This window comes from Lissotriton helveticus, chromosome 4_1, assembly GCF_964261635.1.
Source record: "Lissotriton helveticus chromosome 4_1, aLisHel1.1, whole genome shotgun sequence".
Lineage (NCBI taxonomy): Eukaryota > Metazoa > Chordata > Amphibia > Caudata > Salamandridae > Lissotriton > Lissotriton helveticus.
In genome coordinates this window covers 1,837,817,944-1,837,840,843 of record NC_136063.1, presented here as the reverse complement: position 1 = coordinate 1,837,840,843, position 22,900 = coordinate 1,837,817,944, and the positions used below count along the sequence as shown (strand labels likewise).

The 22,900-nt window shown below is 44.2% G+C and overlaps 1 protein-coding gene across 6 annotated transcripts in view; it reads right to left on the bottom strand.

The window, feature by feature from the left end:
• Positions 1 to 488: 488 nt before the first annotated feature.
• The window catches only part of HDX (highly divergent homeobox), a 345,086-nt gene continuing 322,674 nt past the window's right edge, over positions 489 to 22,900 (bottom strand). For all 6 annotated transcript variants that reach the window (XM_078688482.1, XM_078688487.1, XM_078688486.1 and 3 more), the window contains one exon: positions 489 to 1,879. In XM_078688482.1, the coding sequence (XP_078544608.1) occupies positions 1,754 to 1,879 (126 nt within the window). In that variant the 3' untranslated portion in view covers positions 489 to 1,753. The remainder of the gene's footprint in view (positions 1,880 to 22,900) is intronic.

The following is a 22,900-nucleotide window of genomic DNA, read 5'->3' as shown; positions in this document are numbered from 1 at the left end:
CAAGTATAAGCATCTCAAGTAAAAAGAAGCACCTATGGAGTCTTCACAACATATACGTTCCAAATACCTCAAGGAAGCAGAACTCTTGATATTAATTTTTAAGGAGCTGCTGAGTAAAGTGGAGTAAAATGAGGACTAAAAATAAATGTAAAAATGGCGCACAATTCACAATGAATTTAACTTTGGAAAGCAGAAACAAAACAAAGTAAAAAGGAAGTCCAGCTAGTCTGCAGTAAAATTCTGCTCCGAGTGATGCCATGCTTCAAATCAACTGGCACTGACAGCAAACTCTCTACAGGATTTGTAGTTTTCTCTGCATATTAATAATTTTTGTTTCAGCATCAAATCTAAAATACGTGGAGAGTAAAGAGACACTGTGTTTAAAGATCATATCTAACCTTTTTTTAATGGTCTGGGGGAAGAAATTAAAACTATGTTTGCAGTTTTTGTTTTCGAAATCGGAAAAATTATACCAAGCAAGACATGTGAACTGTACTTATACATGTCTATTGTTTCGAGTCATCCAATTCTGCATGTTTCAAATAGATTTGATACTAGGAACACATCAAGATTTACTAATGTACATGTGATGATTTCACACAGGAAGCAACTACTTAAAGTTCTCTTATGATGGTAGCAAAATTGAAAAGAGGCAAAGTGTCAGTTGTCACCTTTATCCATCTGGTGTGCAAGTAGGAGGGCGGTAGAGGGCAAGCACAGAATGCTGATCATATTCTTATATTTGAATGTACCTCGGCTTCGACTGTTTCCACGCAAAGATTCAAAATGGTGGCACCTATATGAGCATTAATAACCGATTCATAAATGCATAAAGGACCAGAGGTCTAAGGGAGACTACATTATTACTTAACATTATGTAAAAGATAAAAACATGTCTATGACAAAAATGTACATTTTTTTATCAAAATGTTTTTACACCCGAGCACCATCATGGTTATGAGGATCCAAGAAACATAACAAATCATGTAGTAAAATTAGAACATTCCACTTACTTGATTTCCATACACTCGAGCTGCATTTGAATATTTGCATTCTTCAATTTATGTTCTCAAACATTTTATGGAACATTTTAGTCAAAATTAGAACATATTAATCATTTTCAGGTATAAATTAACAATCATTCGTAGATATTTCACAAAGTCATGCTTCCGTCGAAAACTCTCTTCTCAACCAAAGATGTTCCCAGCCACGCCAATCGGTGCATGAACAAATTCCATTTCATTGAGTGCAGTAGGCCCCAGACTTGCCAACAAAAAAGCTGATTGGGTCAGGGGTAGGAGTAGACGAGACTGAACTCTCCAAATCTCTTCTTTGGATGCTTTGAAATTATTGTTGGAAGCAGAGAACAACCCGCCAACAGGGGATAATTCAAAAACCTGCTTTTAAAATCTTTCAAATCTGAGAATGATAATGGTTCTGTGTTTTCAATGCGAACTATTGAGACAGGCAAGACTGGCGTGATCTGTCCATGCAGAAGGGAATATCCTGCTGATCCATGATTGAAGATACTGGAGCGTACATTTATTTGACTATTGTTAACTGTAGCAAATTCATTCTTGCATGTCAAAAATTCTATAAAAAATCCACGACTGTACAATTTATCCAATATAAAAGAGCCTTCTTAAATCGCTTTCTGTAGTTCAATTTTGGAAAAAAACTAAAAAGGTAGGTGGTAACAAAATACAGCCTCCTGAGAAGCAAGAAGTTACATTCTACGATATTCTTGTCAAATTCATAAACCATCTAAAGCATTATTCTCCGGCAATGAAGTCAAGCTTAATGAGGTATCCTCAAGATCTGAAGATGCATGATTGATATCAATTTCTTCTAATCCAGGAGGTAAATCCGACAGTAGTGTCTGCATCACACACAAAAAGAAAAACAATTTTTATCATTAATACTTTTCTTAAGAGGCACATCTTTCAAAAACACATACACACCTGGATTACGTTTATGTTTAGTTAGAATTTGATAAGAACCGGCTACAGGTGCATTTCTTGATATGCATACCATTTCTAATCTTATTTGAACCTTACGAGGAGACCAATAAGTAACAACAAGAAAAAAAAACATTCTGAAAGGGCAAATGCCTTTTATGCTGAATTTTAGGGGACTTAACAGGACCCCCCAACTTAAAACCAAGAACACCGCGGGGATACAGTAGGTGTATCTTGCAATTGGATAACTTTTTAACTTGTCCATCCCACCACTGTAATCTCAAATGAGTAGCTTCAAGACAAATCTTTACCAAGTTTACTTCCGATGGCAGAATCAATATAGTTTTTGGGGTGCAGAAGGTGCATCCAGCAATGATGTCTTCGGCACCCCCTATGTAAATTAAGCCAACTGACCTCTGCGAAACAGGCCCCTTGAACTATAACTTGAATGAATGGGAGTGTTTAGGACCATTAACTGGACCTCATTGCATTAATGATGGCGAGCACTGAAATGAATGCTGACAAATGGGTGTTTGCTATCATCATCAAACCACATCATTAACTCCTTACTTGAGGAGTATGACTTGCTGACATCCTCTGTGATGCCTCTACAGTGCGGAGGATGTTAACTGGTTGTCCTGCTTGGGGACTGCAGGGGAAGTTCCAGTGCTCACACAAGAAGCTTCCCTGCATGTCTGCATCTGTGGGGATTTACACAGAATCGCTCTGCATCAGCCCTTACCCATTGCTGCGCCCCTCCATGATGCTGGCGTGCCGCACCGCGTGCTGACGCCACTGATCACATTGGAATGCAGGTGTAGGTAAGGTGAATTCACTGCACGTCCAGTGGGATCCCCCCTCCCCCCTCAAGGTGCACCTTAGTAATGGAGAGGGGCATTGCTGAAAAGAGGATAGTCTACACTTTTCAGTGAAGCCTTTAATAAACTGATCCCTGCTCATGGATCACGGACGGGCTGTGATCAATGTACTGGGATCCACTAGCAACCAGGGATTTTTTTTCAAGTGAGGGGTTGGCCCCTCCAAACACATAGTTCACCCCTCCCTGGGAGCAATCATTTGTATATTTACATTTTCCCTTCCCTTTCAAGCAATACCTTATTGAAACAGGTCACTTGGGGATCACGGGTGGCCAACTTCTGGGTAATAAAACCTTCTGAGAAACACACAAGTCCACCACCCTAGCCTCCTCTGAGTGTCTATTTTTTCAGAAATGTTTTGGTTTGGTAGGTTTCCATGGGTGGCAGGTGAGCCCAGGCCTAAAATCCAGACCCACAAGCAAAAAAAGGGTAGGTTTGCAGTGTAAAGATGTTTTGTGTTCGTGTTGTGTGCCATTTTCCTGTCACAGACATTAGGCAACCCACGCAAGTGAGGTATAATTTTTTTCGGGAGCCTTATGGGGATGATGAGTGGTATGAAATTTGTGGCTCCCTGCAGATTCTGGAGCTTTTCTTCTGATAACTGTGAGGAAAATGTGTATTTTTAGCCTAAATTTGAAACTTGAAAGGGCTTTAGGGTAGGAAAACCTCATGAGATCCATGCAACCATGCAAGTGACCCAACTCTGAACTCTAGTTTTTATAAATGTCTAGGTTTAGTAGGTGTCCTTGGATGGCGGGCAAGTCAAGGCCCAAAAGCCCCAGCTTCTACACTGGGAAAAAAGGCGTTTATGAGTGGAAATATTTGTTTGGTTCATGTTGCGTTTTGAACCGTACCTATCGCATGACTTAAGCCCACCCACACAAGTGGGGTACCAATTTTATAGGGAGACATGGCTGAACACTGGATGGCAAAACATTTGTGGATACCCGCAACTTCCAGAACTGCGTCTGCCAGAAATGTGAGAAACATTTGGGTTTTTAGCCAATGTTTGATGGTTGCAGTGTTACTGGTTAGAATAAATCATGAGAACAACACAGGTCACACTACCTGGACACCTATGAGTATATAGTTTTCAGAAATGTCTAGGTAAGGTATCGTTCTCTGGGTGGGGCCGGGTCCAGGCCCAAAATCCTTAGCTACCCACATAGTAAAAAAGTGTTCCTTTTCCTGGGAGAAATATGATGTCTTCAGGTTGCTTTTTGTGGTTTTTCTTTGTGGCAGGCGCTTGACCCTGCCACACAAGTGGAGCACTGTGTTTGCCGAGAGATGTGTGGGAACACAGAATAGTAGAGTACCTGTTATTACCAATTGGATTTGACTGCTTTTGTGCCTTCCAAATGTAAGCCAGTGTGCATGAAAGAAAACATTTTGCAAAATGCTCTCTGAATCACATGATCGTATAGGTAACCTCAAATCCAAAAGTGTAAAATTACTACTGTTCTTAAACTCTGCATTGTGTGTACATTTCAGAAATACATAGGTTTCCCTCGTACACATTTTTCATTCTTCATATTACACCATCTGTTTTGCTTAATAGTGGATAGACAATGAAAAATCATTTTAAGGTACAACTCAATTTTTGGTTCAGGGTATCACATGTTTTTGGGGAACCTACAAACTCTATATATCGCTGCGAACAGAAGGGTCTGTTGGACATAATAGTGTGTTGCTTTTGTAAACCGGTATCATGACAAGATATTACTCATGAAAATGTTGTCACAAATGACTGTTTATTTCCTCAACTTTTTCATTATTATTGTTTTTTTTACACAAATGACCCCTTGAATTCAGAATTGTGTCTACTTTTCATAAATGTCAGCTTCCCTGGATCACACATATTTCACATCTGTTTCTACCACAAACTGCAAGTAGATTGAAACCACAACAATGGGGGAAAATGAGCCACCTCCTAGCAACTAAACCCTTTTTTGAAGCCATTTCCAGAAAAAAAGTGCTTCCATGAGCACTATTTATTTCCCATTTTTCCCTCCAAAAACCAAAATGTCGCTGTATTTTGGCTATTTTTACAATTTAACCCAGGGAAATGCAAAAACCCTGGGTAATTTTAGAATCTCCGGGATGTTGGAAAAAAAGGACTTAATTTGGTTTGGATACCACATGTGAAAAAGAAGGTATTAAGGCGTAAGCATGAAGTATCCCAAATACTATTAAAAGGGCTAAGCACTGGGGGTAGAAAAGCCTCAGCAACCAAGGGGTTAAGATTACTCCATGGATGGTCACAAATATCGTTTTGCCTTATCTGTGGTGGAATCAGGAACACCATAAGTATCTTGTACAAGGATCCTAGTCATTGTAATCACTAGTGAGCCACTGAGTGCATTTACATATCAAATGCAGTGTTGGTTCATCAACCAGTCTTCAAAAGTACTGTCTTTCATGTCCAACCCATAGTATGTTTCACTGAACATTGTTTTATTTGGCGATGATTATCCAAAACGTGTTTAGCTCAGGCCAAAACACTGTGAGCTTTTGCAAGGCTGTAGAAACTGCGAGGAGAATACACAAAAGCATATAAAATTGGAATATTCAAGGACTATTCATATACAAATAATACAAATAAGAAAAGACTGTACCCTCTTTTCACTTTTACTAATAGGGAGTTGGGAGATTTCGGGGTTGATTTGAAAGGCATGCAAGAGTACGCGAGAGTACTTCTATACTACAACTACTCATACTTATAAATGCTTTTGTGAATCAGATCCATTAAGTGCTATAAAGCCAGTGTTCTTTGCTAAACCTGAATAGAATAGTGCCCAATCTCCTTGCCATCAGAAGCTAAAAGGTCAATATGCATATGAATGTTGGAGGTTTGTAAGTGCTGCTGAAGACCCTTACCGAGCCATCTTAGTTTTTACCATGAATGTTAATAGGGGAAGCAGAAGACGATGTAGCCCTTTCTCTGTTCTTACGATGTATAAATATACACAAAAATTAATTTTATACCTGTCAGTGATAGGGTTCATAAAATGTCAGAAAAAATCCGAAAATAAAGGATAATCGGGCAGAAATCCGTAGGAGAAAAAAAAATATTCAACCACATTTTTGCTGAATAGGAAGAAGACACAATTCAAAGACATGAACATTTTATTTGGGGGGGGGGGAATGGGACTACACTTGCAGCAGTTTACACTTTTGCTAAGATATTTTACAATATTACCCACCAGAAGTCTATGACTGCATCAACTCCAAACCGAAACCTCTAATTTGTGAACCAGCACTGCCACATCTCTTATCTAGCGAGGTGCATTTAATTTAGAAGAACAGACAAGGTGTAGATGCTTCAACAACAAAGGAGGAACAAAGGAGGAATACAATCAATCAATACTACAGCAAGTGAGGAAATTGTAAATCTGACAAATAAAAACAGCCAAAGGAGAATTCAGAGCACATTTAGCAGCACAGGATGCTCGGCCCAGGAAGACGAACTATGACGTTTGAACAAATACTTATCTTTTCTCCAATTAACACCTGGGAAATTGTGGTTTCCGAAACTGACCTTTTTCGTTTTACTCACAAATTAAAACTCAAAGTTTTGTTATGACTCCAGACCATCACTGATAGAATGATGGCACAGTGATTACTTAACCCAGCTGAAACAGGGTGACCACCATCAGCAAAAAAAGACGCCATGGCCTTCAGAGCCATCCTGTCCAGTAAAAATGTGGTGAAATGAGGACTAACAAAACTAGCAGCTAGCTAGCTAAGCTGAGGTAATGGTTAACAAAACAGTCTTTAAAATGAGAAACCGCAAAGGCCAAATGTGCAGAGCCTCTAAGGATGAACCCATCAAGAATAAGAATGTGAGCACCAACTTAAGTCCCACGAAGCGTAACAAGGGGAACAGATGGGTCAATCCCTTCAGAAGATACATAACTATAGGAGACTTTAATAACCTTACCAAAACAGGTAAACAAAGAAAATCCAAAAGGAACGATAAATAGTCTCTAACATGGCCCACAGCAAAGCCTTATCAGGCCAAAGAAAGAGTAGAAAAGCTACACATCAGACAAATGCGCCCTGAGGGTGTGCACTAGCACATCACCACGAAGAGACAAAATAGGACATACTCCCAGAAGAACAAGTTACTTACCTTCAGTAACGATGTATCTGGTAGAGACATACTCTAGCCACAGATTCCTTAACTTAGAATATCCACCAGGCGCCGGGGGAAGGCGTCGCCTGGATCACCCCTGACGTCGTCCACGGAGATGACGTCAGTGGAGCCATATCCGTCCCTGTCGGCGCGCTGACGTCAGTTTTCTACTGCGAAATGTTTCCGCGCCACAACTCAGAGCCACTACTAAAACTGTAGAGTGTGGGAACAGTATGCCAAAAAAGATAAAAAATATTTTAAACAAAATGGCAATAAAGAATAAAAATGATGAGAAACATCACAATGCAGATTGAGAAAAATACTTCAGACTGTAAGGGACTGAAAGGAGAGAGCAGAGTGCTCGCCCCTAGAAACAGACCCTCCTGTGAGGCAAAACAGCAATGGAAATTAAAGTTATGGTAAACGAAAAGCAGTCTGCAACCACATGAATGTTACGGTAATGGATAACAAGGCTGTAAGAACATGACTGTTATGGCAATTGACAACATTTGAGCAACAACAGAGAATGTGCAAGCATGCGCACAATATATGACCAATTGACTGTAGCACAGTCAAATGGAACCCAAACTATTGGAGAAAAAGTATCGGGGGAGGGAGGGAAGAAGGACATAAACAATCTTCACATTGGAAAAGAACCAGGGTGCAAGAGCGTGGATGGATAAATGAGCCCACCACCCAATTGCGAGAATGGGAGGAGAAGCAATAAGTTAAACAGAGTAAGACATCCTGACCTGGGAAGGATGTGAAGTAGACTAACATGCATGAAGACAGAGACCACTGCTAGAAAAATCAATGAGTAAGAACCCAACTTGAAAAGGTCCTCGCTGAGTGGGAAGGATGGTTGGGCGTTAAGGAATCTGCGGCTAGACGGTGTCTCTACCAGATACATCATTACCGAAGGTAAAGTAACTTGTTCATCTGAGAGTGATATCTAGCCGCAGATTCCTTAACTTAGAATAGATACCATAGTTATACCCCATTGCAGGAGGGTCTGCGACTGAAACCCACCAAGTTCCAAAAGAGAACTAATCCGTCAATAAAATTGACTAATACAGGTGGGAACAGCAAGGGTAAGCATGGCTGACACTAGACCTATGACGCCCTGTAATGGAGCAGTAAAAATAAAGGGCAATGGTAACACAGCCCGTTAGAGGACAGTACAAGACGTCACTCGTCCAGAAAAGCACAAAGGGAAATCACCAAAACCAGAATGGTCAATGCACAATGGAAGATAATCCATAAGCCTCTGTAATGAGAATTAAAAGACAAACTGTGCGCAGGATCCCACAGATCTGCAAGAACAAAGAAAGTCCCAGAGAAGGGCAAAACAGCATAACAGAGTAAGAACGTACAAATGAGAATGCACCACAGTGAATGCCAGGCATGACAGGTGTAGAGACAGATGTCACCCCTGTAGAGATATACAAAACCATGACTACAAGGAAAGACATGTATGCGGATGATAGGGATACACATAAGTAGACCGTGTGAACCGTGGGAGCCACCCACAAAAATGCAAAAGCTCATGAAACGTAGCCCCAACAGAACAACCACATTCTGTGTCGTTCTGCCGACTCATCACCTGGTAGGCATACTGACCAAGTATGCCCAGAGGTACAGTGGGTAAAGGATAACGGCAGAAACTGGGCAGACACATAAGGCTGAGTCTCATATGAAAGAGAAAGAGAGTGAGAATCTGGGGACAAGAAACCCAAGATACTGCAACATGGAAGAAACAGAGTATGTGTGCCTTCTTGCAGTGTGTATAGATAGTATGATATATATGTACATATATACATATATAAATATACAGACACATACAAAATAGATATATACCGATGTCTTTTTTTGTGTTTTGAAAGACAAGATACTCGAAGAGCATGCCTAAGACAAATACAGAAGCCCGCACAATAGGTACCAATGCGAACCATAGCAGGACATAACATAAGTCAAAACAAAGCAAATCACATACATATACAGTCAAAAATATTTATATATAGCCATATACAGAAACCTTATAAATGACTATGAAAATCCTTGAACAAGGAAACTGCTAAGGATAACATCGGCAGAGGCCATGATCAGAGCCCCTGCCTGGCAAGGAGCAGAGGAACCAGAGTCCCTGCCCGGGAAGTGCGTAGGAAAAAGGGGGGCACAAGACAATGTGCAGAGCAACACGTCTGGCGTAGAACCAACTGCCGACATGTAAAAACCATGGGTCTAAGCTATAAGGTAAGACCACGGACAGAAGTACTTCCTACCACCAGAGAGTGAAGAAGAGAACGCAGCCAACACTGTGGCGCAGTTTGGAGTAGTAGGCACCAGTATCTGTGAATGTATGTGTACCCACATACCGTGCCAGGACTGAAATCGGAATAAACTGTTCCGGAAGTGGAACTGAACAACATGCTCACAAGAAAAACTGGCTTACGGCTAAGACAGCAAACATGGGTAGAAGGGCCAAAGGCAAGAAAATAAAGACGGGAACACACTGGGGCGCGCCAGTCGTGGCGTAAACAAACAATACACAGGAGAAATCTGCATTCCCAGAGGCACGAAAGAACTACATAACAACCGTAAAGGCAAACATGTAAGCTCCAAAGAAAACTACATCACCTTTGTGGGTCTTACCAGAGGAGAAGTCCCACAACAGTAGGCAGCCATAACGTGAGAAGCCTACAGCAGAAACCATAGGAAGATTCCTCAGAGGGAAAGAAGAGAACAATCCAAAGAGGACCTCGCGGGATCCTCTCGAAAAACCATCCAGGTACAACCACCACCCAGGAAGAACACTTCCCATGGCCGGTAGAATGGCTATACAATAACCAACAAATACACCACACAGGGTATGTCACATCCTAATAAAAGCAAGGAAATACCTCTTGAGACTAGCTCTTAGAGAGAGGAGTCGAAAATAAGGGCAGAAACAGATGTCTAGCTGTACAGATCGTCCGGGAAATAACAGCTTGAACCCGGAGATGGATACCATACAAAAGCAGTGACAATGCTGCAACCAAAGCAAACAAGATCAGACGACCGCAACAAAGGACGAGATGCAATGCGACTCATGGAAACCCAGACATGAGATGCTGGACCGCTGAGTCTCCATGACTGTCAAAATGGTAAGCTCCATCAAAGGGAAAATCTCGAAGACGCTCCTGAACATTTTCAGGAAAACTGCCATCACGCAGCCAAGCATGGCGACGCAGAGCAACAGACCTGACCATAGCCCGGCCCACAGTCAGTGGTGTCCTTGGCTGACCGAATTTAAAACAGTGCCAGTTCACAACCACCTTGGAGTATTCGAACAAGGTCAGCCCAAGGGCCTTCCGGAAGAGAGGGAAGGAAGCGCTCAACCGAGTCCCAGAGGGCAAACGTAGTCACGCAAAACACGCAGGATGTTTTTGTGGACCGTAGACCCGAGCTCGTGGACGCAAATATATGTCGAGCACGTCTCCAACCATTGAGACTCCCTAGCAGGTGTAAGTAACGGAAGAGAGGAGGAAAGCAGCGAGGCCAAGGCTGCCTGGACGACCATCCCTTGAGCCCTAGGTGGAGGGACAAACAGACAGGGTCATCTGAAGCCGGCGTTGACGATGTGCGATAGCACGATCCACAGGGTCCCCCGATGAAGCCCGCGCCCACGTCCCTAGAGCCGTACAACGACTCGGCGAAAGGCAGCAGATCTCGACATCCGCGTCGCCCTGGTGGAGCAGATCCAACAAAGGATCAATAGGCAGAGAGACTAATGGAGGCTGGATCTGTAGACTGTCAGCAGCTTTGAGACCAACTCCCGCAAACATTGCACTAGCCTCCGTGGCCATTCTAGGTGGCAACAGCAGAATATCAATAGGGGATGGCTGAAGGCTAACACGTCCACCAAAAGCCAAAGACTCTGCAGCCCGAGAAGGACCAAGGGTCAGGAAGCGCTCCACCGGAACACGTCCCGGGGAACATGTAAGCAACACTGGGGGAGGGGAGGGATGAACCCCCAGGGACGACATCCTCCATGAGCAAAGGAGCAGCAAGGGATGTCACCGGCGTCGAACGACATCGATACAGCGTTGTACCGACGCGAACCGAAGGAGACTCCATCGACCGACATCAACTCAACATTCACCGCAATGGAAGACCGCGGTGACTCGGAGACAAGTCCCCTGCTGCGGCTGCATCAGACGTTATCGCAGGGAGCCCCACAGGACTGTGCCATGATGCTGAAGGTGGACTGTGGCCTGACGTCTGACTGGGAAGCTCCCCCGGGCCGACTCCTGGCATCGCAGCAACACCGGAACCGGAGACAAGGCACTCGATTGGCGAGCTCCCAATCTGAGTACCTACCCCCTTTGTGGGGTCCGAAGACGTGCCAAGGAGAGAGGGTGACCCAAAGATGGCCTGCAAAGCCCATCTAGGTCCTAGTCGCCCAACACCGGGAAAAGGTTGGTAGGTGGTGGTTGACTGCTGTCTGGTGAAGTCCGGGAGCAGCGGACACCAACGTCATGGCCACGTGAGGCCGAAGGCCTCCGTGACTTTTTTTTGTGCTTACCTGCGGAAGGTGAGTGACGTCTGCTGGAACGACTCTGTGACTGCCCCGAACAGGAGCCCCAGCCAGAGATGGAGACCAGCGATGCTTAGACTCCGAACGGGACATCCGGGTGGACAACTTCTTCATCCGACGTTCCCGCAGGGACTTCGGCTTCAGATACCGACAGGCTCTGCACTCCTCTGAGTAGTGGTGCTCGCCCAAGCACCACATACAGATCGATCGCGTGCGGATCCGTCGCCGACATCAGCCACGTACAGGTCTCACACAATTTGAAGCCCGAAGGTATCAGACACTGTTCCCGGACCGCTTCTCCTTGATCCGCTTTTCAGATGCGGAAAAGAAGGAAATTGACGTCAGTGCGCCCGGAAGGACTTATATGGCTCCCCCGGCACGCAGAGGTACTGCTGAAAAAACTTCAGATCCAGACTGTTGCCTGGAGGATATTTTAAGTTAAGGAATCTGCGACGATGAGCTCACATACTATTGTCTAACACCTCAACAGGCAGACTAAGAACTTAAATTGCCGGGCTCAATCTCCAGGCAGGAAGGCTGAGGGTATCAGATTCAGAACTAGGCCCTTCCAATGGGAGAGGAAAACTTCCCAAAGCGGAAGAGCAGGGCACTGCGACAGGTGGAACAGGTGCGAGTTCCACACCCTCTGCACCTATTCTGTTGCAATTGCGTTCATCTGCGCACGGTCCTGGCACAGCTTCTTCAGACCTTGAAGAATTGGAGGAATGAGAGGAAACGTGAAGTAGAATTGGAAGTACCATCTCAGATGGAAAGCCTTTCCCTGGGCTTCTTGTAGTGGAATCTGCAGGACACAGAACTGGAGGAAATGCTTATTGTTATAAGTGGCACAAAACTCCATTGAAGAAGTGTCCAGAGGGTGAAGATAGACTGGAACAACACTGATTAAGATGCCTCTTGTGGCTGGCAAGATGTCACCCACTGAGATTGCCAACCTGTGTATATATATTTCAAGACCATCTAGAAGTTGTGAGTCTGAGCCCAAGACCAGAACCTCAGTGCCTCCAGACACTGGATACAATCCCATTCCACCTTACTTGCTGGAGGTAACACATTGCAATTATGAGGTATGTTATTGCCTGAACCAACCATCCACAAATGAAGGGCAGAAAGCCCTGAGTGCCAAGCAGACCACACAAAGCTTGAGCAGGTTGATATAAGACTTCTGCTCAAAGAGAGGCTGAAGGCCTCTTATCTCCAATGCATCAATATGAGAGCCTCAATAAAGAGAGACGATATCGGTCACCGCTGTGATAACTATGAGCGGAGGGGAAAACGGCTTCCTGCATGTGAGGTGATCTGTCATCAGCCACCACTGCAGGTCCCAAGACATCTTGTTGTTAATCCAGATGTTGTGTGAGGCGCAGGAACAGAAAAGGAACTCTTGCCAAACACTAGAAGCATAGCCTGAAAGTTTTAAATCCCTTGGGAAAGACTAAAGAACTTGAGGGAGACAACGTCAGCTATGTGACAACGAATAGGAGGTGCTTCTTGAGGAGGGTAATATAAAACCCATGATCAAAGAGCAGTGACACTGTTGCTTGCAGTATGAGGATTCTCGAGGTTGTAGGAGTTTGAGGCAAGAGATCAGATGCAAGTCAACTAATCCACCTCTCTGTGGAATCTACGAAAACCAAGACATTTTCTTATGATGGTTAATAAATTCCTAAGGGTTCCCAGTCCCTGTTTCATATAGGAATCCATCTGGAGGATTTACACAGACTGTAGTCATCCACCCTCAGCGATACCAAAGGGGATGATGGACGGAGCCCTTGAGCAAATCAAACACTCACCCTCAGTCAACTGATCTAGGTTTAATCCATCATCATTCTTTAGCTCACTCCACCACCCGAGTTCAGACATGGCCATATGCAAATCAGTCTACCCTATGCCTCATGGGAACAGTCCAGCCTGAACTGCCAAGCCATGTCTTCCCTGAACCGGAAACAAGCATCCTGGGACCGGTTTCTGGCTAATCAGCCATCATCAGCCAGGCAAGCTTGAATCCATTGGCAAAGTGAGCAAGGGACCTATGTCTGGGCATACCCTGCCAACTTAGGGCGAACAAAGCAATACCAAAGGGGATGTTGGACAGAGCGCTTGAGCAAATCAAACACTCACCCCCAGTCAACTGATCTGAGTTTAATCCATCATCATTCTTTAACTCACTCCACCACCCCAGTTCAGACATGGCCATATGCAAATCAGTCTGACCCTGTGCCTCATGGAAACAGTCCAGTCCGAACTGCCAAGCCATGTCTTCTCTGGACCGTAAACAAGCATCCTGGGACCGGTTTCTGGCTAATCAGCCGTCATCAGCCAGGCTAGCTTGAATCCAGTGGCAAAGTGAGAAAGGGGCTCACATTTAGGCATACCCTGCCAACTTAGGGCGAACAAAGTGATACCAAAGGGGATGATGGACGGAGCGCTTGAGCAAATCAAACAATCACCCCCAGTCAACTGATCTGGGTTTAATCCATCATCATTCTTTAGCTCACTCCACCACCCCAGTTAAGACATGGCCTTATGCAGATCAGTCTGACCCGGTTCCTCATGGGAACAGTCTAGCCCAAACCGTCTAGCCATGTCTTCCCTGGACCGGAAACAAGCATCCTGGGACCGGTTTCTGGCTTATCAGCCGTCATCAGCCAGGCTAGCTTGAATCCAGTGGCAAAGTGAGCAAGGGACCCACGTCTGGGCATACCCTGCCAACTTAGGGCGAACAAAGCTATACCAAAGGGGATGATGGACGGAGCGCTTGAGAAAATCAAACACTCACCCCGAGTCAACTGATCTGGGATAAATCCATCATCATTCTTTAGCTCAATTCACCACCCCAGTTCAGACATGGCCATATGCAAATCAGTCTGACCCTGTGCCTCATGGGAACAGTCCAGCCCGAACTGTCAAAGCATGTCTTCCCAGGACCGGAAACAAGCATCCTGGGACCGGTTTCTGACTAATCAGCCGTCATCAGCCAGGCTAGCTTGAATCCAGTGGCAAAGTGAGCAAGGGACCCACGTCTGGGCATACCCTGCCAACTTAGGGCGAACAAAGCAATACCAAAGGGGATGATGGACGGAGCACTTGAGCAAATCAAACACTCACCCCAAGTCAACTGATCTGGGTTTAATCCATCATCATTCTTTAACTCACTCCACCACCCCAGTTCAGACATGGCCATATGCAAATCAGTCTGACCCTGTGCCTCATGGGAACAGTCCAGCACGAACAAGTGGGATGAAGCTGGAGGCTGTAGCCAATGTGGCATCCATGACACTGAATACACCATCTGCAGCAAATAGTGGGAGCTGCTGCCAAGGCAGGTCCTGCTGGCGATGCACCTTAGGCGGATCGGCGAGCAGGTATGTGCCAGTCTCCTCTCAGTTCTCAGAGCACTTTTTGGCACAAAGCGTTCTACACTTTTTGGCACAAAATGTTTTAAGTGCCAAGTTCTGGATTTGGGCTATTGGGCACCTTTAGCACCACTTCCAAATTCCAAGACAGGAGTGGCACTACTTGAGCGACCAGAATCACTCAAACTAGGTCCCGGTACCGGTTCAATATTACTTGAACCTTTTCTGTCCCTGAGGTTCTATATCAGGGGGTCAGCCAACTAGTCCTTGGACTCACTCTGGAAGTCTTGGGTTCAAGCAGTAAAGCGGGACTCAAGCAGCAGGGTACTCCTCTGAGGGCACCTGCAGGGTTCAGGCAGCAAGGTAGTCTTCTTCGTACAGCAGGGCAGTCCTCTGAAATACACAGCAGGCCACAGACAGAAGGGCAGTCTTCTGAGAGTCCCTCTGCAGGTCCAGAACAGGGTTGAAGAGTGGGTCTAAATTTTATACCAATGCCAGCTTTGAAGTGGGAGAAGCTTACGAGTTTTCATCCCACAAAATTGTCTGGAATTTCCTGCCTCTCTGCCCTGGTCCCAATCTTTCTGCAGGCACACTAAGCAAGTAGGCAAGAGTGAAACTTGTGTGTGAGCTTAAGCAGAGTCTTGGAAGTATAAGTGGAGCTGTGCACAGCTCCTCTACCCATCTCACCGTGGATGACCCATCCTGCCAACACTTAGTCTCTCCATTGTGTGGTTGTCTGGGAGGAGTATACATCGCACAAATGTCAACTACACCTAGTCATGTGACACAGGAAACAGGCGACAGGCACCAAATGATTAGGACAAGGAAATGCCAACTTTCTAAAAGTGGCATTTTAAGAATTGTGACTTAAATTCTGATCTTAAAATTAAGTAGGATTTTAAATTACAATTACCTAGACACCAAACATGGGATTTGTACCCGCTCCTAAACAAAAGGTATCACTTAATGAATGTAATAAGGTAGTCCGATGTTATCCTATGGGAGAGGTAGGCCTTACAGTAATAAAACATTAATTTGTGAGTTTTTCACTACCAAGACATGTAAAACTTAAAAGTACATGTCCAACCTTTTAAATACACTGTATTCTGGCTAATGGGCTTTTTAGGGCCTACTCTAGGGGTGACTTACATGTATTAAAAAGGGAGTTTTAGGCTTGCTAAATGGGTTATTCTGCAGAGTTAAATTAGCAGTTTAAAACCGCATACACCAGCAATCGAAGGCCTGGGACAAGTGTTAAGGTGCTACTTAAGTGTGTGGCACAATAAGTGCTGCAGGACCACTAGCAGCATTTAATTTACCAGCTCTGGGTATATGGTACACTACGTTTCTAGGGACTTACAAGTAAATTAAATATGCCAGTCAGATGTAAGCCAATTTTGCCATGTTTTAGGGAGTGAGCACAAGCACTGATTAGCAGTGTTTACCGGTGCACAGAGTCCTAAGGCCAACAAAAATGAATCCAGGAAAAAATAGGAAGGAAGTAGGCATAACATTTGGGGGAAGACCACCCTAAGACGGACAAGTCTAACTGCCAGCATCATCTCAGTGGAGGCCCCAATCAAGGTAGGTACAGCCCCAAGAGCTGGAAAAGCCACAATCAATCAGGTGGCTCCATTTTGTGAGTGGGGGCTAAACCACAGTTGACATTAGGCAGGAATAGCACCATCAACTCCAAGACCTACCCAAGGAACCGGAATGACATTGGAGAGACAAAAAGTTCTCTTGTGCACTCTTTTGGTTGATCTACATCACTGGAAGTGGCCCACCTCAAGGACTTGCTCATCAAATGCAATTTGGAGGGGGTACTGGAGCAATGCTGCTTAACCCGATGCTTATATCAGGACTGCGCCTTAAAAGGTTTAGCCCATCACTCTTTGATGGCCCAGGAATGCATGCACCCGTACTTTTCTCATGCACAGGGTTGTGTTTGGGCCCCAGGCACTACACAGAAATGGTGTGCGTGTCCGAGAGCAACATCTATTGGTAATAAGTGTTGACCAGCATGAAACCCGACATCTTCAGAGTGGACACTCCCCTATATTAAACTGCAAAATCAAAACATTTTTTTAAAAGCTTTCCAATGAGAACACTTCTGGGTCTGTGTCAAAAGGTGTGAAACATATGAACTGACATCAATGTGCTGGGGTGGTGCCTTGTGTGATGCAGTGATATCATGTCCAAGGTCGATTTCAGACCTGAGATGGAATCATGGCGCTTCCCATCAGTTCTTGCAAAGCTGCCACATCCAGTTCAGTGCCTACAGAGATTGAAAAAAGCATCTAAAAAAAATCATTCACATGCTACCAACTTTGTCCATTATCAACCAAGCCTCCTTTATATATACAGCCTATTCTATGTAAATTGATCCATTTTCCACATGCGACTAAAGACTGAAACCCAAATCAACCTTTACACAAATATGCCATGCTGATAACATTATAGAATTATTGCACACAATTCTACAAAAGGATTTACGAGATCACTATTGGAACTTTGAGAAGAGAAGTACCTAACAATGTCATGATGAGGGAGAAGAGCCCCTTAAAATGTTCTTGAAACAATAACAATACCATCACAAAACAAACAAATAAGCTGGCAATGCAGGTATTGAAGTCCCTCAGAACTACATCATGGACGCAATTTGACAAGTTACTGAGAAGGGTTGCTATGAAAACCAATCCCACTTCTAGATGAATGGCTACAACACTGGCAGAACTAGTTTATTGATTGAAGAAATAAAATGCTAACTTTATATCCAATTTCTGAACATCACAACTCATCCTTGCTATTCAAAGTAAAAAAGAAAACAAGGATTCCATCACCCTGAAGGCTGACCACTTCACTTCAGTAAGTGATTCACGACCACTAGAATATCTGAATACTTGAACACTCAACTACAGCCTTTTGTACGTGCATTCAAATCGTATATTTGGTAAAGTAAATATATTCCACTTACAGTTTATGTCGTTCCTTGGCAAGAAGCTTGTCTATTAGCAACATTAGATGTTGCAAGCCTAAACACATCTATCAAACACAAACATGATATTCAAGCACTAAGCTTCATTTTTAAAACAATGCTAGTTAAATACACAGAAGCCAACGTAGTGATACTGAGACTAGTGAACATATTCCTAAAAGACAATTTGTTTACTTTTAACTGTGAAATTTACAGAAAAAAGGCAAATTTGTTAATGGGTTTGCTAGAATGCAAATAGAAATGGGACAAGAACATCTTAGAATATCAGTAGAGATCGCATTCTGGGATAGATTCATAGATGACATAATATTAATGCTGCAATGCCCTAGGAAGAAACTAAATACTACATCAACATCCAACTAACTGACTACATCATTCACAACTCCATATCTTATTTGGACAGTTATATCAAAGGTAGACCCCCACAATCTAAAATATATTGAAAAGAAACTGTAACTAATGCATCATTACAAATGAGCAGTGGATATCCACCGTACCACAAAAGAGGTATTGGTATGTCACCAAAGGGGCATACCCATGAGATACGTCTGCATGTGTCATAAACCATATTGGGTATCCAGGCATGATGACGTATCACAATACAATTACCCATAGTGAGATCTACACATACTGTGTTGTCCAGCCCAGCCAACGAAATATTATGCCACGGTCGGTCCATTGTGGACTGTTTATGCAAAGGAGTTCTGAAACTGTTAAGGTTGGGTGGGCAAGATCTCACTCATCATACCCCAAAGAGCATGAGAGTATCAGTGCAGAATAGAGATACTGCAATCAGAGAATGTAATGCCAAAATAGTACATCTTGCCAAGTGATCAATGCACTTCGATTCTTTATCACACTGAGTAGTACAGAAGAGGCATATTGGTTGATTTTGCTGACTGAAGCCTGCACCACAAGACTTCCTTATATTGGGTTTTGAGTTATGAAGGCTGGGTCACAGTCAGAGTGTCTTAAAGGGCTTTACTGATAGGCAGTCTGGATTCTGAAGGTGAGCCTGGTTGCAAAATGTCAATAAAGAATAGCCTTAGCTTCCACTGTTGGATACTGCAGTCCCAACACCTCAGTTGTGTTACACACTGGAGTAGCAAAGGAGGCACATTCCTCAGTAAGAGGCCCAAATGGACAGTCCAATTCAGCCCAGATCATTAGCATTTTGGAGGTCTACATATAATACATCATCAACGTAGTGAGGGGGCAACAAAGTGGTTGCCCCTCATCACCCACATCTGACCCAACAGAGAATGAACATTAGTATGCAAGACTTATTTAAGTTAACCACTATTTGTCCTCTAATATTATCAATAACATTCAAGATAAGTGGGTGATATTTTCATTGCAAACTAACAAAGAACAACTTTATTCTTTATTGCTTGTGAATAACACATATCCATATTTTTTACCGAAACACTGAAAATGAACTATATTGCAACTATGAAGACTGTGATACATTGACCATAGTTTTCTAATACATGCAGATCGAATAATTGACGCATAATACATTTTCCCATTCTCTTTCTCAATTATAGCTTAAGCAACTAATGGATAATACTTCACAATGTCAAACAAAATGTTCATTTACTGGATGTGACCTATTTCAACAAGAGTACTAGGTGACCTTCACATCACTATGATCGTCTGTGAGACAATACCAGACTTGCTTCAAAGGAGTCTTGCAAGACATAAATTCCACAGTGCTTTACGTTAGAACAATACATATAATTAGCAGCAACACAAAGCACTGCTTTAACATTACTTCCTTGTGGAGTTACAACTCCCTTAACTATGTTATCATTCATACATCGCCTCTGTTACACTATTTGTAAGTCTAATACAAATACACTTAAACACTTAGTTTAAATAAACTTAAACACTGAGGGGGTCATTGCCATCCTATCGGGAAGTAGGACTGCCCACCATAAGGGCGGGGGTCCCGTGGGGGACATTAGGATGCGCCCGCCACAGTGGCGGGCGCATCCTGCATTCCTGTCATTGTGGCAGGCGGAGCACTCAGCGCCGTCCGCCATAATGCCAGGAAGGCATGTTGTGCACTTCCATCCACAACATGGCAGGCACCGCGCGGTGCCTGCCATTTTGTGCATGGAACTGGTACCCCCCATGTGCACTCCCACCCCACAGGATCCCTGGGGGCCGCTATGGGCCCCCAATGTAAACAAACGCGGCCACGGAAAGGCATGTTCCCGTCTGCATACAAATATGGATGGCGGTGTCTACCAGGCACCGCCACCATATAACCTGCTTTTTCTGCCTGGTAAGCAATCGGGCGGATTGCCTAAATGAAACGCAGCTTTGCTTCTCAAACATGCAGCTACACACTGCCTGTTCCTTCAAAGCTAGGACTAAAGGTACCCATTTTGCAAGTGTGTTTCTTTTATTGTGTATGAATGTTTTCTTTTATTTGCATAATTTCATTTGTTTAGTTCCTATTTTTCTGGCACATGTATTTAAGATGTTAAAATGGTGCTCTTTTTATATAAAATAACTGTCTGAACACTGCATACCACAACTGTTTTAAATATTGAATATTTTAACATAACATCCCTGAAAAATGGAAGCTCATTATAAGATAGTATCTGATTAATATCTTTGCCTAGCAAACCATAAAGAATTCTACCAAGGCAAAGATAACCGTTGATGCAAAGAAGTGGCCTTTTAGGAGAGTTTAAGCACAATATGATGTGACTGTCCACATATTAAACCGTTTAGGCTGAATTCATGCAACATGATATTGCGATATCCCATCCCTTCAGTTCTCCAGCATTTGGCCGTGTGAATTCGCAGAGAGAGGAGGAGCCTACTCTTCAAGCCAGAGCCTGCGAGCCTGCTGAGCTTGCTTGCTGCTGCTGCTCCGTCTCCAGCCTCGCCTTGCCTCGCCTCACCTCACGGAGTCGAGGAGTGCTCGAGAGCCGTGGAGAAATTGTGGGGCGTCCACTTCGGCTGGCCAACTCAAGCAGCGGGAAACTTTGACCCGCGCTGGATTCACCGTGGTGTGACCCGTAACTGAGCCGGCATCGAGTCAGGTCGCGTCGGAACGAAGAGTCTGGGGGCCGGAGCCATGGGGTGAGTTGTGGTGAGGTGTGCCGAGCAGCTTTGGCGTGGCACGTATGCTATTTCGCGCCTCGCACCTTGTCTCTCTCGTGTCCGCAATCCTCGCTGCTCCCCCCCCCCCCGCGCCGCAATCCTGATCCCTACAGCTGACTCCCTTCGCCGCCTGCTGTTGTGGTTGCTGTTCGTTGGCTGACTTGGGCAACAAGTGGAGACTGGGTGTGGGGGTTAAGTGGCGTGAAGTAGGCGGAGTGGAGTAGGTTCCTCCTCCGGCCTCCAGCACTTCGAACACCCCAGGCAGCATTTGAGCCCACGCTCCACTACAGAGGTGACTAAAGGGGGGCACAAGGACAGTTCCCCTGGGTAGTGTTTACAACCATACCCCCCATGAAGACTTAGAAATAAGGGGGCACCAGGACAGCCCCACCCCCGGAGGTCACATAAGGACACTAAAGGACACCCTAGCAAGTGGAGTGGGGTAGAGCAGTAGAGCAGGGAGCAGTGACCAGAGGGGTTAGAGGAAGTTGAGAGGCATCGGGGTTGGGGGCCACATCCCTCCAACCCCTCCCCCCTCTCCCGCTTTCTGACTTCTGCTTCTCTAGCTATCTGTCCCCTGCCTCTTACCCCTTTGTGTTCCACACCTTCCTGTGCACTCCCATGTTCGTCAGGGACCGCAGACACTGTAATCTTCAACTCCAACTTAGATTTTGAATCTTCTGGCCCATCAACCAAAGTTTAAAGAACTCACAGGATGGGAAACAATTTGGAGAGGAACAAATAAACTCTCTCTTAGCATTCAGGATAAATACCAGGTACACAAATACAAATTTAACCCAAAACCTGAGTGAATATGTTGAAATCGACAACAGCAACAGAAAGAGTATCAGCATTAGTAGTAGTAACAGCCCTAAAGGCAACAACGATATCAGAAATTATTTTCAACAATTGTCTAAACAAGATAACTCCACCGCCTGTTGAAAAACAGTTGATACATCTTTCTATGCAACTAGCACGGAAACCAATTGAACTATTGCCAACACACCACCATGTGCTGCTAAAAACAAAACTTTTAATCAAAACTTTTTATTGACTTCCTCTTTCGCCAAAAGTTTCCATAGTGAAGGGCAACAGCGCACAAGCTGAAGAACACTCAATCGATCACAGCTTGTTTCTCTTCGACTACTCAGGAATCAGCACATCGGTGCCCACAAACTTGAATAATGGTCTTACTGAAGCTCCACTCACCTCTGCCTTAGAGGAAAGTGAGACAAATAAGGCAATTCATTCTTTAATACGATATACCACGGACATCATGGATAATTGTATACTTCCAAAATCTCAGTTAGACCCCCTGACCTTTTCCGTTTATGCCCATTAAATCTGGTGACGATGATGAGGGCCTATCATTAAAAGAAAATCCTGACCTAGACTTGGAGCAAAGTCCAATAAACGCAAACAAACCACGGCCGTTCGACTTGCATAAAACCGAAATGGAACCTAGTCTGGCGCCACAAAGAATAGAATATCATCTTGCATTGATCAATGAAGCTTTGATTTCAATAGCAAACGCCAAATTGGAACATTTAAACTCCCTGATACTTAGAGCACAGGCGAACCCAGAAGTAAAGGTAAAACCAAATACTTGCGGGTGCTCCCCAATACTGCAGACCTTGGGAAAACTCCCAGAAATAATGAGCATACTAGTTACAGACCTTAAGTGTGAGGCGAATAGATGGATGAGCAATACACCACGCTCCTCTCTCCACAACTCAACTCAGAGTCTAAGTGTAAAGACCACATATAAAGAAAGAAATACGATATAAGCCATGCACGCACCACTAGGGCTAATGGGAGATCAATCTAACAAAATAAGTATACGTGATACACAGTCCGCATT